Here is a 24,569-nt window from a genome sequence, read left to right as displayed (position 1 = left end):
CTTTGTATATCAGTAATTGAGGTAAATGAGGTATGTCGGTAAATGTGATAAATGAGGTAACCTGCTTCCCTTGTATGTTGGTAAATGTGATAAATGAGATAACCTGCTCCCCTTGTATGTCGGTAAATGTGAAAAATGAGATAACCTGCTTCCCTTGTATGTCGGTAAATGTGATAATTGAGATAACCTGCTCCCCTTGTATGTCGGTAAATGTGAAAAATGAGATAACCTGCTTCCCTTGTATGTCGGTAAATGTGATAATTGAGATAACCTGCTCCCCTTGTATGTCGGTAAATGTGATAAATGAGATAACCTGCTTCCCTTGTATGTCGGTAAATGTGATAATTGAGATAACCTGCTCCCCTTGTATGTCGGTAAATGTGATAAATGAGATAACCTGCTTCCCTTGTATGTCGGTAAATGTGATAATTGAGATAACCTGCTTCCCTTGTATGTCGGTAAATGTGATAATTGAGATAACCTGCTCCCCTTGTATGTCGGTAAATGTGATAAATGAGATAACCTGCACCCCTTGTATGTTGGTAAATGTGATAATTGAGATAACCTGCACCCCTTGTATGTCGGTATATGTGATAAATGAGATAACCTGCACCCCTTGTATGTCGGTAAATGTGATAAATGAGATAACCTGCACCCCTTGTATGTCGGTAAATGTTATAAATGAGATAACCTGCACCCCTTGTATGTCAGTAAATGTTATAAATGAGATAACCTGCACCCCTTGTATGTCAGTAAATGTTATAAATGAGATAACCTGCACCCCTTGTATGTCGGTATATGTAATAAATGAGATAACCTGCTCCCCTTGTATGTCGGTAAATGTGATAATTGAGATAACCTGCACCCCTTGTATGTCAGTAAATGTGATAAATGAGATAACCTGCACCCCTTGTATGTCGATATATGTGATAAATGAGATAACCTACAACCCTTGTATGTCGGTAAATGTGATAAATGAGATAACCAACACCCATTGAATGTTGGTAAATGTGATAAATGAGATAACCGACACCCTTGTATGTCGGTAAATGTGATAATTGAGATAACCTGCACCCCTTGTATGTCGGTAAATGTGATAAATGAGATAACCTGCACCCCTTGTATGTCGGTAAATGTGATAAATGAGATAACCGACACCCCTTGTATGTCAGTAAATGTGATAAATGAGATAACCTACACCCCTTGTATGTCGGTAAATGTGATAAATGAGATAACCTGCACCCCTTGTATGTCAGTAAATGTGATAAATGAGATAACCTGCACCCTTTGTTTGTCGGTAAATGTGATAAATGAGATAACCTGCACCCCTTGTATGTCAGTAAATGTGATAAATGAGATAACCTGCACCCTTTGTTTGTCGGTAAATGTGATAAATGAGATAACCTGCACCCCTTGTATGTCAGTAAATGTGATAAATGAGATAACCTGCACCCTTTGTTTGTCGGTAAATGTGATAAATGAGATAACCTGCACCCCTTGTATGTCAGTAAATGTGATAAATGAGATAACCTACACCCCTTGTATGTCGGTAAATGTGGTAAATGAGATAACCTACACCCCTTGTATGTCGGTAAATGTGATAAATGAGATAACCTGCACCCCTTGTATGTCAGTAAATGTGATAAATGAGATAACCTAAACCCTTTGTAAGTCGGTAAATGTGATAAATGAGATAACCTACACCCTTGTATGTCGGTAAATGTGATAAATGAGATAACCTACACCCCTTGTATGTCGGTAAATGTGATAAATGAGATAACCTACACCCCTTGTATGTCGGTAAATGTGATAAATGAGATAACCTGCACCCCTTGTATGTCGGTAAATGTGATAAATGAGATAACCTACACCCCTTGTATGTCGGTAAATGTGATAAATGAGATAACCTGCACCCTTTGTTTGTCGGTAAATGTGATAAATGAGATAACCCACACTCTCTTCTGATTGATGGTCATGTTTCTCAGATTATGTCCATTTAATGGCAGGCTATCTGAATTATGTGGTCCATGTCATTTTTTAATTTGGTCATTTTCCCATAAAATCTGCCATGCTATCTTGCCACCATCTTGCCTGGACAAACTACGATATCAACACTGTGTTTGTAAACATCGGGTTCCACGCATGCACAGATCAGGATAGGATGTCTTAGGATACTTGGATGGCAGATGACACAACACTGCTTATAATCTTATCTTATCTTATCTTGTAACTAATTTATTTAGGACCAATATCTTTTATTAAGAAAGCTATTTAATCAGGAAGGATAGGAGATTAATGATCATTATCGCTCGTTTATTATAGAATAGTAAAAAATATTTCCTAGATATCGACGATAAAATATTAAAAAGTTGAAAAATGTTTGTCAAAATCTAAATCAGCTTCAAACAAAAGTTAAAATAGTGATCATAATTCCTTTTCAAACTTTCAGAAATTGAATAAAAAGAGTAGACTTATGTTATAGAAGGATATCAATGTATTATTATTATTATTTAATATCACCACGAATTAGGCATACAATTGTCAATGGAAAAAACCCACAACAGATAGATCACGCCACCTTATAGGAATGTCGTCCGTCAGTGTTTACCGTTTCAGTTTGTATACAAAGCATTTCATCAAGCTTAGAGGTCACCTTGACATATGTTACTAATTGTAACTTCATTATTTTCCAATCTATAACTCGTCACTCCTTCACGAGAGTCCGACTGACACACACCTGCAGTCTCTCTCGCTCAGGCGCTCCTGTACATATAGGCTTAGGTATATACTCGCCTTAAGGAAGCTGAGTCTTAATCAACGCCTTTACACGCCCCCCGTACACCGTTACATTTAAATAAATGCCTAAAATAAGAAGATAGCATTTCTCCTTTACCATGTCCTGTATACCAAAAGAAAGAGGAAAAATAAAGATATTTATAAGCAAATAATGAGGTTATTACTTATTTCAAATTATTACTTAAGGAATGCCTAAAATAGGTGTTTCTTGTAATTATTATTTTTTAAAAATTAATAATTATTTTAAGTTTTAATGATCGGATGATCGGAATGGTGATCGGAACAGCAGTACTTAAAAATTGATCGGATGATCGGAATCGGATCAGTTGCCCAAACTGATCGGATGATCGGGGATCAGAACAGCAAAAAAGTGATCGGTGCCCACCACTGCTTATTCCTCAATACAATGATTCCTACCTGTATTCAGTTATTATAGAGTATATTTTTTTTATGTGATTATATTTGGTATGCCTATGTGAATGAGCTATGTAGGAAATAATGACAAACTGTGCATTACTTTATAGATAGCCTACTATCATCGCCTTCAGTGCTCGTTTTGCCGGGCCCGTTCTCCCTTGAAAACTAGCAGTATTATGATTGTACTTTGTTTAAGTGATGTCATTGATTGTTTAAGTAGTGTTGTTATTCACTTAAGTTTCAAATAGTTTTTAATCATGAAAGAAGCTAGATTATCTCAATCATATATATTTGGTACGTGTCTTTGATACAATCTATGATGTCATCAACAGCCAATCAGGTGAAAGGGGGATGAAGCTTAGCCAGAATGGGGGAGGGGCCTCTCGGTGCAAATTGGCCAAGCTAATTTGGACTGACTATAATCTGATCAGCTTCTATTCAAGAGTAATTGATATAATACAGGAAAGAGACAGTTGGGCAGATGTGTGTATCCGGATTTAAAGAAGGTGTTTGATAAAGTACCACACAAGCGATTAATATGGAAACTTAATCATGTTGGAGGTCTGGGTGTTTCAATATTGGATTGGATTGTGGACTTTTTGACGAAGAGAGAAATGAGAACAGTAATCAGGAATAATAAATCAAGCTGGATGGAAGTGACCAGTGGAGTCCCCCAAGGATTGGTGTTGGCTCCGATTATGTTTGTAACTTATATTAATGGCATGACAGAAGGGGTGACAAGCTATATGAATATGTTTGCTGATGATGCTGAAATAATGAGGAGGGTGGCTAATGAAGAAGACTGTGTAGCCCTGAGCCAAGATCTCGATAGAATAAGTGAATGGTCACGCAAATGGGAAATGACATTCAATACAGAGAAGTGTAGCGTGATGGAGTTTGGTAAGAGCAGTAGACGAATATCGGGGAACTACTCTCTGAGTAATGAAAGAATCATGAAAAAAACTGAAGAAAAGATCTGGGAGTAATCATAAGACAAGTTATCCTTTGGAAAACATGTAGACCAGATAACTGGGGAAACATACAATCTTCTTAGAAACATAAAAGTAGTATTTACATATTTAGATGAAGAAATGGTGAAGAAACTAACAACATCGATGATACATATGAGACTGGAATATGCAGCATTAGTGTGGTCACCTAGATTGAAGAAAGAAATTAGAAAGTTGGAAAGAATACAAAGAGCAGCGACTAAATTACCGGAAACTCTGAGAGAACGTACTTATGAAGAAAGACTGGAGAAATTGGGACTAACAACACTGGAGAGCAGAAGAGAGAGAGGGGACCTAATAGCATTGTACAGGATACAAGAGGGATTGGAGAAATTGGACAGGGAAGACCTAGTGGTACGTGACAGAAGTGTGACAAGAGGCAATGGTAAGAAATTGAAGAAGAGCGACTGTAGGAGAGACATCAAGAAATAGTTTTCCATACAGAAGCATAACAACATGGAACGGACTTGACGAGGAGACTGTGTGTGCAAAAACGATTCATGAATTTAAAGCCAAACTGGATAATAAGCATTATGGAGACGGGACAGCACGAGCCTAGTACGGCTCTTTTCCTGTATTTCACAACTAGGTAAATACAACTAGGTAAATACACACACACACACACTAAGATGGTACCGGAACTTAGGGATCGGACTTACGAGGGGAGACTCAATAGCATGGGGCTCACAACCCTGGAGAGAAGAAGAGAAAGAGGAGACCTGATAGTGGTGTACAGGGTGGTGAGCGGGGTGGAGAATCTGGACAGAGAGGACCTGTGTGTGTGGGGTGAGAGAGAAACGAGAGGACATGGAAAGAAGTTGAGGGCGACCATGTGTAGGCGAGATGTGAAAAAGTTTAGCTTCCCAAACAGAAGCATTGAGCTATGGAGTGGACTGGAGGAGGAGGTGGTTTGTGCAAGAAACATTCATGATTTTAAGGAAAAGTTGGATAAGAGTGGATATGGAGACGGGACAGTGCGAGCGTAGCTCTTTTCCCGTATGTCACAACTAGGTAAATACAACTAGGTAAATACACACACATTGACATATGAAGAAAGATTAAAGGAGATGGACCTGCCAACACTGGAACAAAGAAGAGAAAGGGGAGACCTAATACTAATTTATAAATTATAGAGCAAAATGTAAGATGTAGAAAATGAGGAGTTACTACTAAAGGAAGGAATAAACACCAGGAGCACAAGAGGACATAGTAAAAAATTGAGGAAAGGAAGATGCTTGAGAGATATAAAGAAATACAGCTTCCCGCAAAGAAATATAGAGGTTTGGAGCAGACTAAGTGAGGATGTAGTAACGGTGAAGAGTGTGCAAAACTTTAACCCATAGACGTTGGGCTAGAGGACTATTGTCGTCCTCACCGCGCAGGTGGTGTTGATAAATTTTGGAAAAAATAGGTGTTTTTCATCAATGCCCTGTGTGGTAATTTCAAACGAAAACATAATAATTTATACTATTTTCTCACCGCCAGTCCTTCCTCTCCACGATTAAATAAATTGGAAGTGTTTAGGTTGCAGCACGGCAGAGATATCATGTTGGGAAGAGGTGCTATTTTTGGCCAAGCCGAGTGCACTTGTTCGTGCTGGTGCTGTTGACCTGGACCTGGGTCACCTACCTCACCCCGCGCCACTACACAGCATGCATCCTCTCCTCCCAACGCGATTATTCATATTAGGCTACATACTACGCATGTTTGATGCTCATAAAAATAACTCCTTTTGAGAGTAATAGATATGACAGTGAGGAAGTGGTTCATAGGGTCGAGAGGAAGGAGGGAACGAAACTAACAGAAAAGGAGGATGGATGGAAAGTGTCATATACGTCCGAATATTAATAGAATGGTTTCATCAAGGATAGAGTTTAACAACTATTAGAGAGACAGAGAACCTGATATTGTGGGGCTGACAGAAACTAAGTTGTGTGACCCAATTGAGGTGGTGGGGATTGGAGAAGGTGCATACAATTTATGGAGGAGAGACAGAAAGAGAAAACAGGGAGGAGGTGTGATGTTGATGGTAAAGAAAGGCATTAGGGTGGAGGAGGTGATTGAGGGTGAAGGCTTGGCAGAGGTGCTGAAAGTGAAAATTGTGGTGCTGAAGGAAGAAGAAGGCAGTATGTAGTAGGGTATGTGCCACCAAGAACCAAAGCATGGAAGGCCCGAGAATATGAACTAATGATACAAGACACAGTGAGTTCCCTGGATGGAATATTGAATGTGAGAGAATAATTATAATGGGTGATTTCAACTGCAAAGAGGTAGAATGGGAGGATTGGCAGATGCAGGGAGCAGAAGAGTTGTGGGGAGGAAGACTCCTGCAATTGGCAATGGATCATGTCCTGATTCAGTGGATTAAGGAACATACTAAATTTCGGAAAGGAGGCGAGGCATCAAGACTTGACCTGGTATTTAGCAAGGAACCGGAAATAATAGAAAATATTAAAGTAGATTGTTCAATCGCAAAGAGCGACCATGCGGTTGTGGAATTTGAAGTAACAGAAAAGAGAAAGATTGACCGAAAAGAGGATTACAAAATTGGGAGAAGCAACTACTGTAAGGCAGGCTTTGTTAGCATGAGAACCCTTTTTGAAAATACAAATTGGAGTGGGCTGTACAAAGCAAAGAGTACACAAGATAAGTGGGAGGAGTTTTTAAAGCTATACAAGGAAGCCAAAAATACATACAGTACGTCCCCAAGGTAACCAAAAGGGATGTTGGTAAAAAGGAATGGTTTAACAAAAGATGCGAGGCAGCTAGAAAGAGAAAGGAGGAAGCTTGGAAGGAATGGAGGAGACGAGAAGAATCAACTCGTGGAACGATTTCAAACAAGCAAGGAATGAATATACGAAAATTAGAAGAGAAGAAAAACGGAAATATGAAAAAGATATAATAGATAAGATCAGATAACTTTATTGTCACACTGAATACGAAATACAACATGAAATTTGTTTTGGCACTGAGCTCATCCATACGCTAAAAATACATATTTTGCATTAAAGATACTGAAAACAGAACCAGTCATTACCTTTATACACTTTACTAGGTTGTATTTATTTACACAGGTAAATCCTTAGATGGTTGTACAGTTTTATACTCTTTGGAACAGAAGAATTTTTAAACCTACTTGTGTGTTGCATAGGGAGTGCTAATCTCCTGCCTGATCTAAGAAAGGTATAGTGACAGTTCAGTGGGTGATTTATATTGCAGAGACCAACCCAAACTATTCTATAGACATGTGAACGGCAAATTAAAGAAGAGAGAAACAATCGATAAACTGAAAATGGATGGAACTACATATGAGGACCCAGCAGAGATGGCAGAAGTGATGAACAATAGCTTTCATAGAGTTTTCACATAAGAAGACGAATTTGTACAACCACCGGGCTGGAAGAGGAAGGGTTATGCAGGAGATAGAGTTAACGGTGCAGGAGGTCAAGGAAAGCTTGAACAAGCTGGATGTAAGAAAAGCGACGGGGCCAGATGGAGTATCAGGGTGGATCCTGAAAGAATGTAGTGAGCAACTTGCAGAGAAACTGCACTCCATAATGAGTGCCTCCCTGAGTGAAGGAAGGGTACCACAGGATTGGAAGAGAGCAAACATAGTACCAATTTTTAAGGGAGGAAGGAGAGAAGACCCATTAAATTACAGACCGGTATCACTCACTAGTGTGGTTGCAAAGATATGTGAGAGGATGGTTAAAAACAGGTGGTCGGATTTTTTAGAAAGGGAGAGAATTATCTCGGATTGCCAGTTTGGATTAAGGAGAGGGAGATCGTGTCACCAACTTGTTATGTTATTACTCAAGGGTGACAGATTTATTACAAGAGAGAGAAGGCTGGGGGGATGGAGTGTACCTGGATTTCAAAAAGGCATTCAACAAAGTACCGCACAGAAGACTAATTTGGCAAATTAAAAATAGGGGTGGAGTGGGTGATGGACTGATTAAGTGGCTGGAGGACTTCCTAACTAACAGGGAAATGAGTACAATAATCAGGGACAGGGTTTCCAACTGGTGCCCTGTGATGAATGGGGTCCCACAAGGTTCGGTGCTGGCGCCAATAATGTTTGCTGTTTATATAAATGATATGGTGGACGGAGTGACCAGCTATGTGAGTTTGTTTGCAGATGATGCAAAGCTATTGAGACGAGTCAATGATGTGAAGGACTGTGAGGCATTGCAGAGGGACCTGGATATAATATGGGAGTGGAGTGGTCCATGGCAGATGGAATTCAACCTTGAAAAATGTAAAAAAATAGAGATTGGTAGGAGCGGTAGAAGATGTGAATATGATTATAAGATGGGAAGTGAGATAATATGCAGAGGAATGGAAGAAAAAGATTTGGGAGTGACTATCTCAGAGAACATGTCACTGGACAAACACATCAACAGGATAACGGGACAAACTATGAATTTGCTGAGGAACATAAGGACAGCATTTGTGTATTTGGACGAAGAGATGATGAAGAATATAATAGTTACAATGATAAGGCCAAGGTTGGAGTATGCAGCAGTGCTCTGGTCTCCTCACAAAAAGAACATAAGAAAGCTGGAAAGAGTGCAGAGAGTGGCAACTAAGATGGTACCGGAACTTAGTGATCAAACTTATGAGGAGAGACTCAATAGCATGGGGCTCACAAACCTAGAGAGAAGAGAAAGAGGAGACCTGATAACAGTGTACAAAGTGGAGCATTTGGACAGAGAGGACCTGTGTGTGTGGAATGAGAGAGAAACGAGAGGACATGGAAAGAAGTTGAGGGCGATGGAGTTCAATGTAGGGAAGTGCAGTATTCTGAGTGTAGGTAGGAACAACCCCTCACATAACTATTGCTTAAATGACACTCTCATAAGTAGGTCTGGGTGCGAGAGGGATTTAGGGGTCTTAGTGAGCTCTGATCTCCGTCCAAGGGCACAATGCATTCAAGCTAGAAATCGAGCTAATAGAGTACTGGGATTTATTTCAAGGAGCGTAAGCAACAGAAGCCCCGAAGTCTTCCTCAAACTATATTTAGCATTAGTTAGACCTCATCTTGACTATGCGGTTCAGTTCTGGTCACCTTACAATAGAATGGATATCAAAATGTTAGAATCGGTGCAGAGGAGGATGACTAAGATGATTCAGGGGTTGAGAAACTTGCCATACGAGGAAAGACTCAAACAGTTAAACTTGCATTCTCTAGAAAGGCGAAGGGTGCGTGGAGACATGATCGAGGTTTATAAGTGGATGAAGGGCTTTAATAAGGTAGACATTCATAAGGTTTTGTTGGTAAGAGAACCGGGTAGGACACGAAGTAACGGGTTTAAACTGGATAAATTCAGATTCAACAGGGACATAGGCAAAAATTGGTTTACTAACAGGGTGGTGGATGAGTGGAATAGGCTTAGCAGTCATGTGGTGAGTGCCAATACAATTGTCACATTCAAAAATAGACTAGATAAATTCATGGACAGCGATATTAGGTGGGGTTAGATACACAGGAGCTTAGGGTCAAAGGAGCTGCCTCGTACAGGCCTACCGGCCTCTTGCAGACTCCTGCGTTCTTATGTTCTTATGTTCTTATGACCACGTGTAGGCAAGATGTGAAAAAGTTTAGCTTCCCAAACAGAAGCATTGAGCTGTGGAATAGACTGGAGGAGGAGGTGGTTTGTGCAAGAAACATTCATGATTTTAAGGAAAAGTTGGATAAGAGTGGATATGGAGACGGGACAGCGCGAGTGTAGCTCTTTTCCCGTATGTCACAACTAGATAAATATACACACACGTCACACACACACACACACACACACACAATTAGCACACACTCACTCCATCCTACATAACACTCACCAAAACATCCATGAGGAGCTTGATGGGCAGGATCACTGGGCCCGTCACTGCCGCCACCACCATCGCCAACACTCCTGTGGAAATTATTCCAAGCATAGTAAAGTTGTGTGTGTATGGTAATGGGTAAATTACCATGAGTTATGGTAAAAGTGTATCATGCATCTATAAGCACCGTGCCTTTATTATGATGCGGCAACTAATCGGGCTTAGAGTAGAGGAGTCAGGCAGAGGCTGGAGTCAACATCATCTCCGCTGGTCTTCTCGGATTCAAGTTTTAGCAAAAGTTTTTCACTCGTGATAATTTGTCCTGACTCAAGCAGTGTTTAGAATGTACACATGTAATGCGGGGAAAACCAAAACAATTGATCATCTTAAATAATTAAGGTATTAACTGTGAATCATGTGATGGTGCGGCGCAGGGCAGACATTCAGACAGACAGACGTACCAGTGGTGGGTCAGCATCGCGTGATTCTGACTCATCGTGAAGGTGCCGAATGATTGTTAGTTAGTTTTTTTTCTTTTTTATCACGGGGAACAAAGGGGAGGAATTTTTCACCTAAGTCACGTGGGAGAGAAGAACAGCTGTCTCTGAACTCCTTCTGAGTTAGCGGAACAGGCCAAGTATCTGTAACTACAACCACCGGTAGTATGCTAGGTTAGCCGGCGGCCACGCCAAAGGGGGGGGAGGCGAGTAGGGAAGGCGTTGAGAGCCGCCTATCAGACAAGCTCTGGCCTCTCCTCACGCAGGTACGTGTGAAATTAACTCCTACGGACAGTGACTATTTAGTGTGTTACAATGTTATTATTATTCCTATAACGGTTAACTGAGTCGAGCTCTGGCCTCTCCTCACGCAGGCCCCCTACTGACTGGCGGCTACCCCCTTGTTGTGTAGTAAAATATGTAAAGTTCCCCCTTGTTGTGCCGATCCATGATCACCCTCTGGTATCTTAGACCCGCACGAATGTCTCATCCCATGATTAACTCAGTAATAGAAAAGGAGAAATTTTTAGTGTCATTTGTATAGTCCAATGTTTGTGTGGATTCATGACCACCTTCTTGGTGTCTTGAACCCCCATGACTACCTTGCTTCCATGATCATCCCTGTGAACACATATCGCTGGTAGGAAACATTTTTCTGTAATAATTATGTATCATTGAACCCTGATTAGGGTAGCTTGTTATTTAGCAATGGTTAGGTGTTTAAGCTATGGCCAGTGTACCATATCTACTATATAGTTGTAATAGTCTGAAGAGATGAGTGAGCCCTTTAAGGTGAATAGGAGTGATGAGTGATAATTATTAATTAGGATTGTTACTTAACTTCAGTAAGCTCACTACCATTACCAACTGAATGATGAGTTGTCATAATATTGTTACTTAACTTCCATAAGCTCGCTATCATTATATACCAACATAATGTGAATAAACCTCATAATTTAACCTTTGTGTTGTGTCACCCTAACAACTATGTAGCTCACTTGATAGGAATATATTAAAACAGAGGATCGAAGCTGAAGGCAACAAGCAGGTGCGCCAGTCTCTTCGGAGCCGTGGGTTGGAATCCCACCGCTGCCACCACTGTCATGCCCCGGGAGTTTATTTTCTCTTTTTCGATTATCCAACACGTCCTCTGCGTGCATCAAAACACACGAGAAATTAATCAAGACAAGGTGAGGGTATTCACCGGCTGCCTGGGCTGGGATTGAACCCGTGACCAGCGTGACGAGAGAGCCACTCCCTACCGAGTCGGACAAAGTGGGTTATGGGAGGCTCATTCATCAGGCATAGTCGCTGCACTAGATTTTCATACCGGGAATTTAGTAAACTCTATGTTCACCCCCACCTGGCAGGGTTACCCATAGGAAGCTCAGGAAATGGTCATCGCCATAGGCCTAAGGAGGTGCACCCAGCAGGAAAGTGGCTGTACCCAGCCCCTTCGCAGCTTGTGCGGAACCCCCGATTCTTGCCAAGAATTGGGGGAATTCTTTAAGATTTGAGAAATTCTTGCTTGGCCCACGGTAATTCTTGACTAACAGATGATGGCTTAGCGCCGTCTCAGTCCACGTTGTAAACTCACAGAAATAGCATGCGTGCACTTGTGTCTGATTGCATTTGTGCTTTGGTGTGTGATCTTTGTGTTTCCAGCACAACAGTGTGAGTTTTTTGTGCTTTAACAATGTCCCCCAGGAAGATGGTTGAAAGGGATGGTGCTGCAAAGAAGAAAACAGGAACGGTGGATACTATGCTGGCAACAGGAACGGGGTGTGAACCTCAGCGGCTTACATGCCATCCTGGACGTGACTGACTCTTGTTCACCCTCCATCTCGGACAGTAGGTCAGGTTGGATTCACACTGGTGGTCGAATGTAGTTCCGGTGCCTTGAGAATAGGGAAGCTGTGGCTGCTAAACCCCAGGGTGAAGCCTACACTTTGAGCGTAGTTAGTGGTTGCGGGAGCCTCCTTAGCCCCTTCGCGCCGGATGTTCAAAAAGGCTGATATACGGCGTGCACGGCCGAGCGCGGGAAACCTGAGCCGGCATGTATCTGCTTGTCGCCTCCGTCTATTATGCTGCTGAAAGCCCTCATTACATGTATCCCGTATTTGCAAAGCAGCATACACGACGAGTCAACATATACCTGCTATGCATAATATAAATTGCGCCAACGTGAAAAAAAGCGAAATAAAGAAAGGGGAGAAAGGGGCAAGGGGGAAAGAAATAGAGAAAGCAGATGATTGTGTAGAGGAGGAAGAATGTCGAGAAATTATCAGCAAATACAACTCTGTTATCATCAGTCAGAGAGCTGCCAGATACTCCTTTGTCATCACAGACAATGTATGTGTGTACGTGTGTGTGTGTGTGTGTGTGTGTGTGTGAGAGAGAGAGAGAGAGAGAGAGAGAGAGAGAGAGAGAGAGAGAGAGAGAGAGGTGGGCGAGATGCACCGTTGCCAGATTATCGTACTCAGAGCCTCGTATTTACCTATTTCTGAGCCATAGCAACTGCCAAAAGACACCAATAATTAATTATTTTACAGATATCTATTTATATAGGCAGTTATTGGGGTCGAGGAGGCAGTTTTTGGGTCGGAAATCAGCAAAAATAGGAGGCTGAATACGGCAATCTGGCAACGTTGGCGAGACCTGATGGTGTCGGCGCCTCGGTGTCTGAGAGAGAGAGAGAGAGAGAGAGAGAGAGAGAGAGAGAGAGAGAGAGACAGCCAATGAGACTTCCTAATTTTAGACACAAGGCGGGAAGAAGGCGGTGCATACTGTAGTTCATTTTTTGTGATTGGTGGGAACAAGGATGGTGGGAGGAGCAATAGGATTTCAAGGACAGCATACGGCGTCTTTGCTTAGTAACCAACACAAAGTACGGGACAACTCAATAGAAGAAGAAACAATAGAAATATGACGCCTACGTAGGCGTCATCGTATATGCTACTGGGGCTTCATGACGCCTACGTAGGCGTCATCGTATTGAAAGGGTTAACAACCGTAACACATTGATTTGTTTCATATTATTTATCATTGCTATTTTTTAATAAAAACTACTTTAACCCGTACAGTACTAGCAGCGCGTATACGCGAAAGCGCCTATGGTTGCAAGAAAAACTGATGACACGTATGCACGTCAAGCTTGCTAAACACTGTTACAGTCAATGTAGCGGGTTCATTTTTGCTACAGAGACTGCTGCAAACAATGGCAATACTGAGCGAGTGCATTTGAAGCATTGGCAACACTACCCAAGCTGGGGAGGAATCCCAAGCCTTTACCCACAGCTACGGCTCCTCGTCTGAAGAAGACATGGGCGCACTCTCAGACTCTGGTTCGGACAAGGATTACATGCCAGATGAGGAGGATAAGGCTCTATTGAGCCGCCTTTTTAACCAACATCACATATGTACCCGAGGCGCCACAGAAAGAACACGAGGTTCTACTGTCCTGAGTGTGATGTGGGGCTGTGTTGACCCCTGCTTCAGAAAATACCACACTCTCATGAAGTATTAGTGTGGTATAGTGTGGACTGCGATATAGATGCACACGTAAATAGTGGAATGCGATATTGACGCAATTCTAAATGATATTAAAGTGAATATTGTAAGTATGTTATATTATGAGAAGGTTGAGAAACAATTACCAATCCATTTATCATTTAGTTTATAGAAAATAGATCAGTAACAAAGTGCACATACCTGTAAAATGTTTTTGATTGTAGAAAGTACTGTTTGTGTAAGGTATTATGTGTACGAGAGCTAAAATTCTGAAAATCCCACACTTATACCCCATGAAATGGTGCTCTCTGGAGTATTCTACACCTGTGTGCTACAAAAATGGGCTACCTGGCCTCCATCACTTGTCAAATCCTCCATAAACCATTGATCATGTACAGGGGCCATTTCCAGCCACACCGTGGTAACACTTCATGGAGTTCTCCTGCGAAAAGTAGGTCTATGACATGTTTTTTTCTTATTTTTTCCACTTTTTCCATCACATGGAACATTTTAAGCAAAAAAAAAAAAAAAAAAAATAAATAAAAAAAAATAAATAAATAAATAAAAATAAATAAAATAAATAAATAAATAAATAAAAAAATAAATAAATAAATAATAAAAAAAAAAAAAATAAATAAATAAATAAATAAATAAATAAAATAAAAGCCGGTACTGGGCAAGCCAAAAATATTTAAATCAGCTGGTACAGTATGGGTTAATTCTGTATAAAATAACATAGAAAATGATTTTTATATAACAATTTTTTTTTTAGGTCTGGGAGCCATTAACCCTTACATTATGGCGACTGTATATATAAGTGCGCTACCACACGCCCCATCCGTACGGGGATCACATATATAATCATCACACTCTACACTCCCTACGCTTCAAATATACAACCAGTTCTTGACTCAGAAGAATGGTGGAGGCATCTGGCATCCGTACACACTCATTCGTCTCAGCGCGCGCCCTGCTGAAAGTCACAGATCATTTTCCACTTTTGTTCAGAATACATCTGTCATGTCTCGTGACGCGTCAAGCAGTTCCTCTGCTCCGGGCGGAGGTAGAGCGCGGGCGAATCAAGGTGACAGTGACTCTGATGACTGCTATGGTAGTGTGTGAGGGCATCTACCAACTTAGCAGGCGAATGACTGGGGCACTTCTGCCGCCTGCCCGCATCTTGCCGTTCGAGCTGCTACACTCCTGCTGCTTGTTCGCCATGAAGCCGTACAACTACCAAGGCGCCGCAACGACCTGCTACACTCCCGCTGCTCGTTTGCCTATAGCCATTTGACGCCTTGGTCGACCAACCACCGAGGCTGCTCAACCCTCTGTGGGAGGCGGCTTGGTGGGCTGCCAGCGCCTTCACTGTCAGACAGCAGCTGGGCTTCACTCTGAACACTTGATTCTACTCTGCCTCCAGCCCTGCTCTCACTCGGGTTAACTCAGAAACCATGGGCTCGTTCTGGGAGCCTTACCTCTCTCCTCTCCACGCCTTGGACTCCCGTTGCTGCCGTGAACCTGACGCCCCTTCTCCTCCTGCGCCTCCCTCGACTACACCACTTCAAGGACGAAGCTGTGCTGCCTCGTCATTGCCACTCAGAGGACGGGACGCCCAGAAGTGGAAGAAGCCGTGCAAAGGATCATTGCTGAGTCCGGTGTGCTGAAGCCTTCGTGTTGGAGACTTCAGTTTTGTGAGGCTTGCTTTGGGGTTTCTACTTTATTTAAAGTAAACTGGTGTTTAACCATTTATCTTGTTTATTGTTATCCCTTCCGATTACAGCACCCAACTCTGGAACCTTGACATAGTGACATTGAGAGAGAGAGAGAGAGAGAGAGAGAGAGAGAGAGAGAGAGAGAGAGAGAGAGAGAGAGAGAGTGTGTGTGTGTGTGTGTGTGTGTGTGTGGTGCTTCCACGCAACGCGTCACGGCCACGAGAAAATGCGCAATACTTTTGGCTGTCATAACTTTTTTTGTTATTATTAAGAGATAAGTTTTATCACACCAGCATATATACTGGATGAATATGCAAATATTACAAAGAAGAAAGACACCATTTCCACCTCTTTTAAATGTCTAAATTTTCCCTGTGCACAGCATCCAGAGAAATACATCACCACCTGTACCCTAAGGGTTAATGGGATTTACATCCAAAAGATGTTTCGAAATTGGGACTTTTTGTCGGTGCATCAATATATAGACGTTCTTGTAATTATTATTTAAAAAAATAATAGTAATTATAATAAGTTTTAATGATCGGATGATCGGAAGTGGTGATCGGAACAGCAGTACTTAAAAAAATGATTGGATGATCGGAATCGGATCAGTTGCTCAAACTGATTGGATGATCGGGGATCGGAACAGCAAAAAAGTGATCGGTGCCCACCACTGCATATAACCAATCAAACTTAAATAACATCTATATATAGATTCAAATGTTTGTTCAGTTTTGTGGCAGAGTCAATACATAGACGTCAATCTGGAATGCCCACTTGCAGGGAATCTAGAGTCAGCGCCATTGAAATTGGTGCAAAAGTGGTCGCGCCAATTTCAATGGTGTGGAACAAACCAACCCTCTACACCTTGGTTCAAATTCGTCAGGAGAATTGGCGTGAATACTAGTGGTAGGCGGGAGAGGTGCTTGATGACATCACGAGGTTTGAGAGCGTTAGTCACCCGCACGCTTTCAGTGTGAGCAGATCTGGGTTTTTTCTGCTCTCTCGCCACACTGTTTTAGCCCTTGACCACGCGTGGGAATTGTGGTTTCTGTGGGACAATGGGCTTAGGAAAGGACCTGAAAAAGGACCAACTGGCAGTCATCAGTGCCCTGGTGAAGGGAGAAAAGAAGAATAAGAAAATCTCAGCAATCACCGGACTTCCACTGCAAAGCGTCCAGCGGTGGACAAAGAGGTGCCATGAGGTGGGAGACACCGATCCACAGCCTCCTAAGAAGAGGCCCGGGGGTGTCCGTAAGGCTTCACGTAGGACCCTGAAGCTTCTACAGCGTCAAGTGGACTTTGAACCTCGCATTACTGCCAAGGAATTATAGGAGAAGAACCCGACACTGCTGCAGAACGTGTCTGTCAGAACCATCCAGCGGTGGCTGCACGACGACCTCTCTTTCCTCTACCACAAGACACAAAGCCCGTCATAACTGACCAGCAGAGGAAAAATCGGAAGATTTTTTGCAAGAAATACCTGGCCTGGGACCTTCAAAAGTGGAGGAAAGTGTTGTGGTCGGATGAGGCTATTTTTACTGTCACTAGCAACCGCGGAGGTAAGGTGAGGTATCGCCGCAGCACAGACCCCTGCCTGCCCAAGTACACGGAAGGGACGGTCAAGCACCCCGACTATGTCATGGTTTGGGGTGCTTTTGGGTACCATGGCATAGGCAAGTTAGTGGTGTTACCCAAAAATGTCACAATGAATCAGGAGAGATAATTGGAGCTCCTTAGTGACCACCTTGAGGACTGTTTCGACTCGTGTCAGAGTGAGGTATTCCAGCACGATGGTGCACCGGCTCACAGGTCCAAGTTAGTGGTTGGTTGGCTGGACTTTGTTGGTGTGGACTACGTGCGTGGGAAACCTGAGCCGGCATGTATCTGCTTGTCGCCTCCATATATTATGCTGCTGAAAGCCCTCATTACATGTATCCCATATTTGCAAAGCAGCATACACGACGAGTCAACATATACCTGCTATGCATAATATAAATTGCGCCAACGTGAAATAAAAAAATAAAAAAAAAGCGAAATAAAGAAAGGGGAGAAAGGGGCAAGGGGGAAAGAAATAGAGAAAGCAGATGATTGTGTAGAGGAGGAAGAATGTCGAGAAATTATCAGAGAGAGAGAGAGAGAGAGAGAGAGAGAGAGAGAGAGAGAGAGAGAGAGAGAGAGAGAGAGAGAGAGAGAGAGAGAGAGAGAGAGAGAGAGAGAGAGAGAGAGAGAGGTGGGCGAGGCGTGATGGTGTCGGTGCCACCGTTGCCAGATTATCATACTCGTAGCCTCGTATTTACCGGTTTCTGAGCCATAACTATTGCCAAAACACACCAATAATTAACCATTCTAATGATAACTGTATATGAAGGCAATTATTGGGGTCGAGGAGGCAGATTTTTGGGTCGGAAATTGGCAGACAGGAGGCCGAGTACGACAATCTGGCAACGTTGGTCGGCGCCTCGGTGTCTGAGAGAGAGAGAGAGAGAGAGAGAGAGAGAGAGAGAGAGAGAGAGAGAGAGAGAGAGAGAGAGAGAGAGACAATGAGACTTCCTAATTTTAATCACAAGGCGGGAAGAAGGCGGTGCATACTGTAGCTCATTTTTTGTGATTGGTGGGAACAAGGATGGTGGGAGGAGCAATAGGATTTCAAGGACAGCATACGGCGTCTTTGCTTAGTAACCAACACAAAGTACGGGACAACTCAATAGAAGAAGAAACAATAGAAATATGACGCCTACGTAGGCGTCATCGTATATGCTACTGGGGCTTCATGACGCCTACGTAGGCGTCATTGTATTGAAGGGGTTAACCCCATCGAGAACCTGTGGGCTTTGATGAAAGCCCACCTACGGGGTCGCAACACTTCAAGCATACCAAATCTTATCGCCGAGCTGCAAGACATCTGGGCAAACCTGTCCCCCAACCTCCTCCAGAACCTTGCCCTCTCCGTTCCCCGACGTCTCCAGAGCTGCATGAAGAAGAAGGGATACGTGACAAAGTACTAGAGGTAGAGTAAGTACCCCATAAATACAATTTTTCTATTGTTTTGTTCACGTGTATGCCACGGCGTGTGGCAAAAAACTGCTCACGCCAATTTCAGTGGCGCTGACTGTATATATACAGGTATGGATGAAAGTCGACAGCGTCTATACAGAGATGATTATTTTTTTTTTTTTTGGTAGTACTTACATCTGCCCTGCCGCTGGGAAGGGGTTAATTTCAATGGGGAAATTAGTTTTGGTTTACGAGTGTTTTGGTGTGCAAGCAAAATTCCAACACAAACTAAACTCGAAAGCCGAGGTAAGACTATTTCAGTACAAGGACACTCAAAAGGATCCAAAAGATTGAAACTAAGATGGTACCAGAACTATCAAACCTGCCATACGAGACTAGATTAGAGGAACTGGCCTTACCAACACTGGAAGAAAGAAGAGAAAGAGGAGACCTGATAGCACTGTGCAGGAATACAAGTGGAATGAACGTGTTGGATAGAAATGATGAAGGGGGAGGCAACTAAGAGGACACAGCAAGAAACTGAGAAAAGGGACTTGTTTGAAAGACAAAGAAGTACAGTTTTCCACACAGGAGAGCGGATACATGGAATGGACTTAGCAATGACATTGTTGAAGCAGGCAGTGTCCATAAGATGAAGGAAAAGCTGGACAAATATAGATTGAGCAAATACACACACTAACACATATACACTCACACACACACATAATAAACAGCCATTGAGTCATGTTAATCGAATATTCGGTGATACGTATAACATGGTGAGAAATCTAGGAATAGCATTCCACTACATGGATAAGGATATGATGAAAAAATTAATTACCACTATGATCAGACCAAAGTTGGAATATGGGGAGGCAGTGTGGTCTCCCCATAAGAAGAAACACAAAGAAACTAGAAAGAATACAAAGGATGGCAACAAAAATGGTTCCAGAGCTGGAGGGATTGACATATGAGGAAAGACTTAAGGAAATGGACTTACCAACACTAGGACAAAGAAGAAAAAGGGGAGACCTAATACAAATATATAAATTATTGAGCAAAATGGAAGAAGTAGATAACGAGGAGTTACTACTAAAAGAAGGAATTACCACCAGGAACACAGGAGAACATAGTAAAAAATTGAGGAAGGGAAGATGCTTAACCCTTTAACGGTCACTCATATAACCAGCATAGATATAAAAAAAACCCTCTTAGTATGTTATAAACCAACCTTATATAAGACACTTTCATTCGTGAAAATATTTTGATTCAATCAATATTGCTCGCTCATTCAAGTGCTAAAAATGTAGCCCGACCGGGCCCCTCGGCCGAGCTCCTCATAACCATACCTAGCCCTATCGGGCTACATTGCCAGGTTTCCTCATTACCATATGTATCCCTATTGGGCTACACTGACAGGCCTCCTCATGATTATATGTGGCCCTATAGGGCTACCTTGCCTACTTCTGGTAAATGAAATTGAAAATCTAATGACTTTCAAAAATTTTATTAAATAAGTTTTAGACATAGAAATTAGAAGAAAAAATTATTACATATCATTATTATGCCTCCTGCAATAAAGTGTGAGTTATTCTGACCTAATTTCCTACCATTTACTTTACTTCATGACCGAGAAATGGTACGAATTTGTTTTATTAGACCAGTTTAGACATAGAAATTAGAATAGATAATTATTACATATCATTATTAGATGAGGTGGATGTGGAGGGCGAGTTGGAAGCCGGGGGTATGTGGAACTCCTCGAAACAGTTCCGAGTTTCGCTGTGGCAAAGGGCAACCTGACACACTTTGCACACCCACCTAGACCGGTGCATCTCCTTGTGAGTTGAGCAGTGTTTGCAAGTCATCCGTTGCTTGACAAACACTGGGCAGTGGAATTTGGAGTAGTCATAGCGAAGGTTGTCTGCTGGGCGGTGGGATTTTTGTCCCTTCTTTGGCCGGACAAAACTCTCAGGGGTATCGCGGAGGCACCTGGCAGGTCTGGTTTTGTAGCCACGGGCAAAGGCACTGATCTCCAGGCGGAAGTTTTTGAGGGGCATGGGCTTCTCTGACAGGGCTTTGGAATCCCTCTTGTACAGGATCCAGGCATTAGTGGTGCAGAGATCCAAGATGTACCCGAACAGCCTGAGATAATACCGCCTAGCCTTCATCGGAGATTTGTAGAGATGGGTGAGCATGTCGGACTTATCAATGCCCCCCATTTTACCATTATACTCCTTGATGACCGCTGGGCATGGGATGTCGACCTTTTTCTTGGATTCCTTGTCCCACCTTTTGGCCTTGGAGAGTGGAAGAACCCCGGCATCAGAAGAGAGGATAGTGACTGGTTTGTTGTCCTTCCAACACATAGCAAGGACCCCGTTGCAGGAGACATAATCGTGCTTCCCCCTGGGAGTGGTCTTCTTCTCCATTTCCTTCCTAGACATCAGTGGTGGATTTCCAATGCGGTTGGGTCTGGCAGTCCCCACATAGCGGCATTGGAGCTTGTCTTTCAGGAACTCAACCAGTTGGATGCTCGTGAAGTAGTTGTCCGCATAGATGGCGGAATTAGCGGGGTCTTTGATGGTCTTGGCAAGGACAATCACAATCCTGTGGCTCAGTAGCTGTTCTTCCTCCTCCTCATTCAGGTCTACAGGGTGGCTGCTGAAGGTCGTTTGTCCCTGATACATTAGGACATCGTGGATGAAACCATCGATACTCGCACGGCAGAATAACTTGTAGCCGAACTTGTCCGGTTTGTTTGCGATGTACTGGCGAAGATTCCCTGCCATTGTGCCCTTGTATGCCACCATCACTTCATCAATCGACTGATGGGGAGTTTCCTTGACCCGCAGAAATTGTTTTGTTATTCCTGTGAAGAGAGGCCGTATCTTGTAGAAGCGGTCTGTGGAAGCCTTGGCATAATCGTTGTTGTTGAAGTGAATGGTGGATCTGAGTTGTTTAAATCGCTTTGCGGACATGTAGTCGGTCACCTGTGGGATGCGGGTGTTGACTGCCCAATAGTCATCCAGGGAAGGAATGTGGACTACCCCCATGTAGAGGATAATGCCCAAAAACACCATCAGGTCCTGGATGTCAAGGGAGAAAGCGGTACTGACATCCTTCTGCCGTGCATACAGGTTCGTCTGGTACACAATGTCTTCAAGTATCTCCATGGTCAGCATCTGGAGGAAAAACTCATAGGGCTTCAGGAGGAAATCAGGCACCGGATGGTTATACTCGGGTAAAGGAGTGTGTCCGATGTCTTCTTTCTTCCATACCCTTGATGGCTGGTCCTTGGCCTTCTTCACCTTCTTGGTGGGTGGTGGAGTGTCCCCCAAGACCGTCTCATCCTCATCATCCTCACCTGCATCATCATCAAGAGGCATTTCTTCAGGCCTGATCCTAGTCACATGTCCTGCGGAATGTGTATAAATTAGTAACATGAACAGAGATAAAATAAAGCTGGCTTAATTAAATAAAGCTAATTTCTTTATATATATATATATATATATATATATATATATATATATATATATATATATATATATATATATATATATATATATATATATATATATATATATACTCATAGAATGTATACTGTAGTTATCTAGCATAACTGAATTTAACCCTCGGAATTGGGGTACATTTTTACTAATAATATTATTGCTATTATTAGACAATTTTATTAAATCTTATGGTCATCCTCTATCATTTATCTAGAGTATAATAATATTTTTACACCAGAATGGCATCCTGGTTCCGAGGGTTAAGTAAATAAAGATTTATTTTATTCTCACCTGAAGTTGTAGGTGTTATGTTTTCCTCTACAACATAATCAGGGTCCAGGTCACTATCATCCACATCACTCTCAGCCTCTACCTCCAAATCACTATCTTCCGCTACAGGAGGAGCAACCCATCTCCTAGGGTCGGTGGCCTTCCGATAAAAACCAGAGCTAGGAAACTGCAACAATGGAGAATATTTGTTAATTAAAATGACCTCTTTAACCACTTTTGTCTTCAAATAAACCAAAAATACATAATATAAATACATAATACATATGTCCCAGGATGACCTCGATTGGCCCTTGAGGCTTTTTGTCATCTCTAATTGCTATAATACATAAAATACATAATATTCATATAAAATACACACCTTATAAAAAAAAGGCGCACACAAATTAACACAAATTGTTCCCAATATAAATATATATATATATATATATATATATATATATATATATATATATATATATATATATATATATATATATATATATATATATATATATATATATATATATAGGGTTGGAAATATATTATGGTCACTTTGGACATTATATTAGGTATTAAAAAGCAAAATTACAGATTTTTCTTATATTTTGTATATACGAAAAATCATGTCCAGAAGCGGCCAGTGTGGCCCTATCGGGCCACATATGGTTATGAGGAACTCGATCAGTGTGGACCGATAGGGCCACACATGGTTGTCGGCGACTCGGTTTTGTGGACCGATCGGGATACAGACTTTTTCACGTAAGTTTTACACTAACTTTCCATAATGTCAATAACTTGAAACCATATTCTTTCAAGAGATAATTTATTCAAATGTACTATATGTGAATGGTATTTACTTACGTTCATTATTTTGGGCGTGAGGGCGGCGAGAGTAGGAGCAACTGGGTCCACTTGTGAAGACGACGGAGGTCTGCAGAACACTGCCGGCTTTGTGGAAGCGTCGCTTGTAGCCCGGCCAGGCTGGTGGTCTGTGATTGGTCGAATTATGATGACGAGATTCTCCTCTATTGGCTGAGCCAAAGAGACGCGTGTTTCGTCATCATGACGTCATTATATAGGCGCGAAAACACACGTGACTTATGTGGCCCGATAGGGCCACAATAGCGACAAAGGGTTAAGACATAAAAAAATATAGCTTCCCACAAAGAAATATAGAGGTTTGGAACAGACTAAGTGAGGATGTAGTATCGGCGAGGAGTGTGCAAAGCATTAAGGAAAAGTTGGACAAATGCAGATACGGAGACGGGACCACACGAACATAAAGCCCAGGCCCTGTAAAACTACAACTAGGTAAATACACACACACACACACACACACACACACACACACACACACACACACACTCACTCCATCCTACATAACACTCACCAAAACAAGCAGAGACTTAAGAGTTTGATGAGCAGTATCATTGGGCACATCGCTGCCTCCAACACTCCTGTGGAAATATTACAATAACAATAAATCTGTTTATATCATTAATGTAAATAAGGTAATGGGTAAATCAATATTATGATACCTATATATGATGGTAAATATTTATCATGCATTTATAAGAGCAGTCCCTGCACCGTGATATATTCAGTTCAGTTCAGTCAACCATGTACTAAAGGGTATTTGGTCGACAACTCTCCCAGTACTCAGTTTTTTCTCCCCCCTCCCCTCCCTCCCCCATTGCCCTGCCTACACCATCACCCTTGCCTCGCCCTGATCCCTGTTGCTCTTCATACTTTTCCACATCCTGCTGCTACTCCTCCTCCTCATACTCCCCCCACTCAAAGTCCTATGCCTCCTTCTGCCATCACAAAGTTCCTCAGTGTGTGTTTACCTATTTGTAGTGAACAGGGCCTGAGCTCAAGCTCGGACAGTCCTGTCTCACAATCAATATTTGTCCAGCTTTTCCTTCATTTTATGGACACTGCCCGCTTCAACAATGTCTTTGCTGAGTCCATTCCATGTATCCGCTCTCCTGTGTGGAAAACTGTACTTCTTTGTCTTTCAAA

General features: G+C 42.2%; 1 protein-coding gene across 1 annotated transcript; it reads right to left on the bottom strand.

Annotated features, from left to right (window-relative positions):
- Positions 1 to 20,256: 20,256 nt before the first annotated feature.
- LOC126994987 (piggyBac transposable element-derived protein 3-like) lies at positions 20,257 to 22,791 on the bottom strand. Its single transcript, XM_050854263.1, has 2 exons — positions 22,569 to 22,791; positions 20,257 to 22,183 (listed from the first exon to the last, which is right to left on the bottom strand). Exon 2 carries the CDS (start codon positions 22,152 to 22,154, stop codon positions 20,460 to 20,462), a length of 1,695 nt encoding a protein of 564 aa, XP_050710220.1. The 5' UTR covers positions 22,155 to 22,183; positions 22,569 to 22,791; the 3' UTR covers positions 20,257 to 20,459.
- Positions 22,792 to 24,569: the final 1,778 nt, after the last annotated feature.

The sequence above is a fragment of the Eriocheir sinensis genome, unplaced genomic scaffold (genome assembly GCF_024679095.1).
Source record: "Eriocheir sinensis breed Jianghai 21 unplaced genomic scaffold, ASM2467909v1 Scaffold945, whole genome shotgun sequence".
Classification (NCBI taxonomy): Eukaryota; Metazoa; Arthropoda; class Malacostraca; order Decapoda; family Varunidae; genus Eriocheir; species Eriocheir sinensis.
The sequence above is the reverse complement of the archived record's forward strand: the minus strand, read 5'-3'. Positions and strand labels throughout refer to the sequence as shown.

Coding starts and splice junctions, on each gene's coding strand:
- LOC126994987 (XM_050854263.1), bottom strand. CDS start 22,154: ATGCCTCTTGATGATGATGCAGGTGAGGATGATGAGGATGAGACGGTC.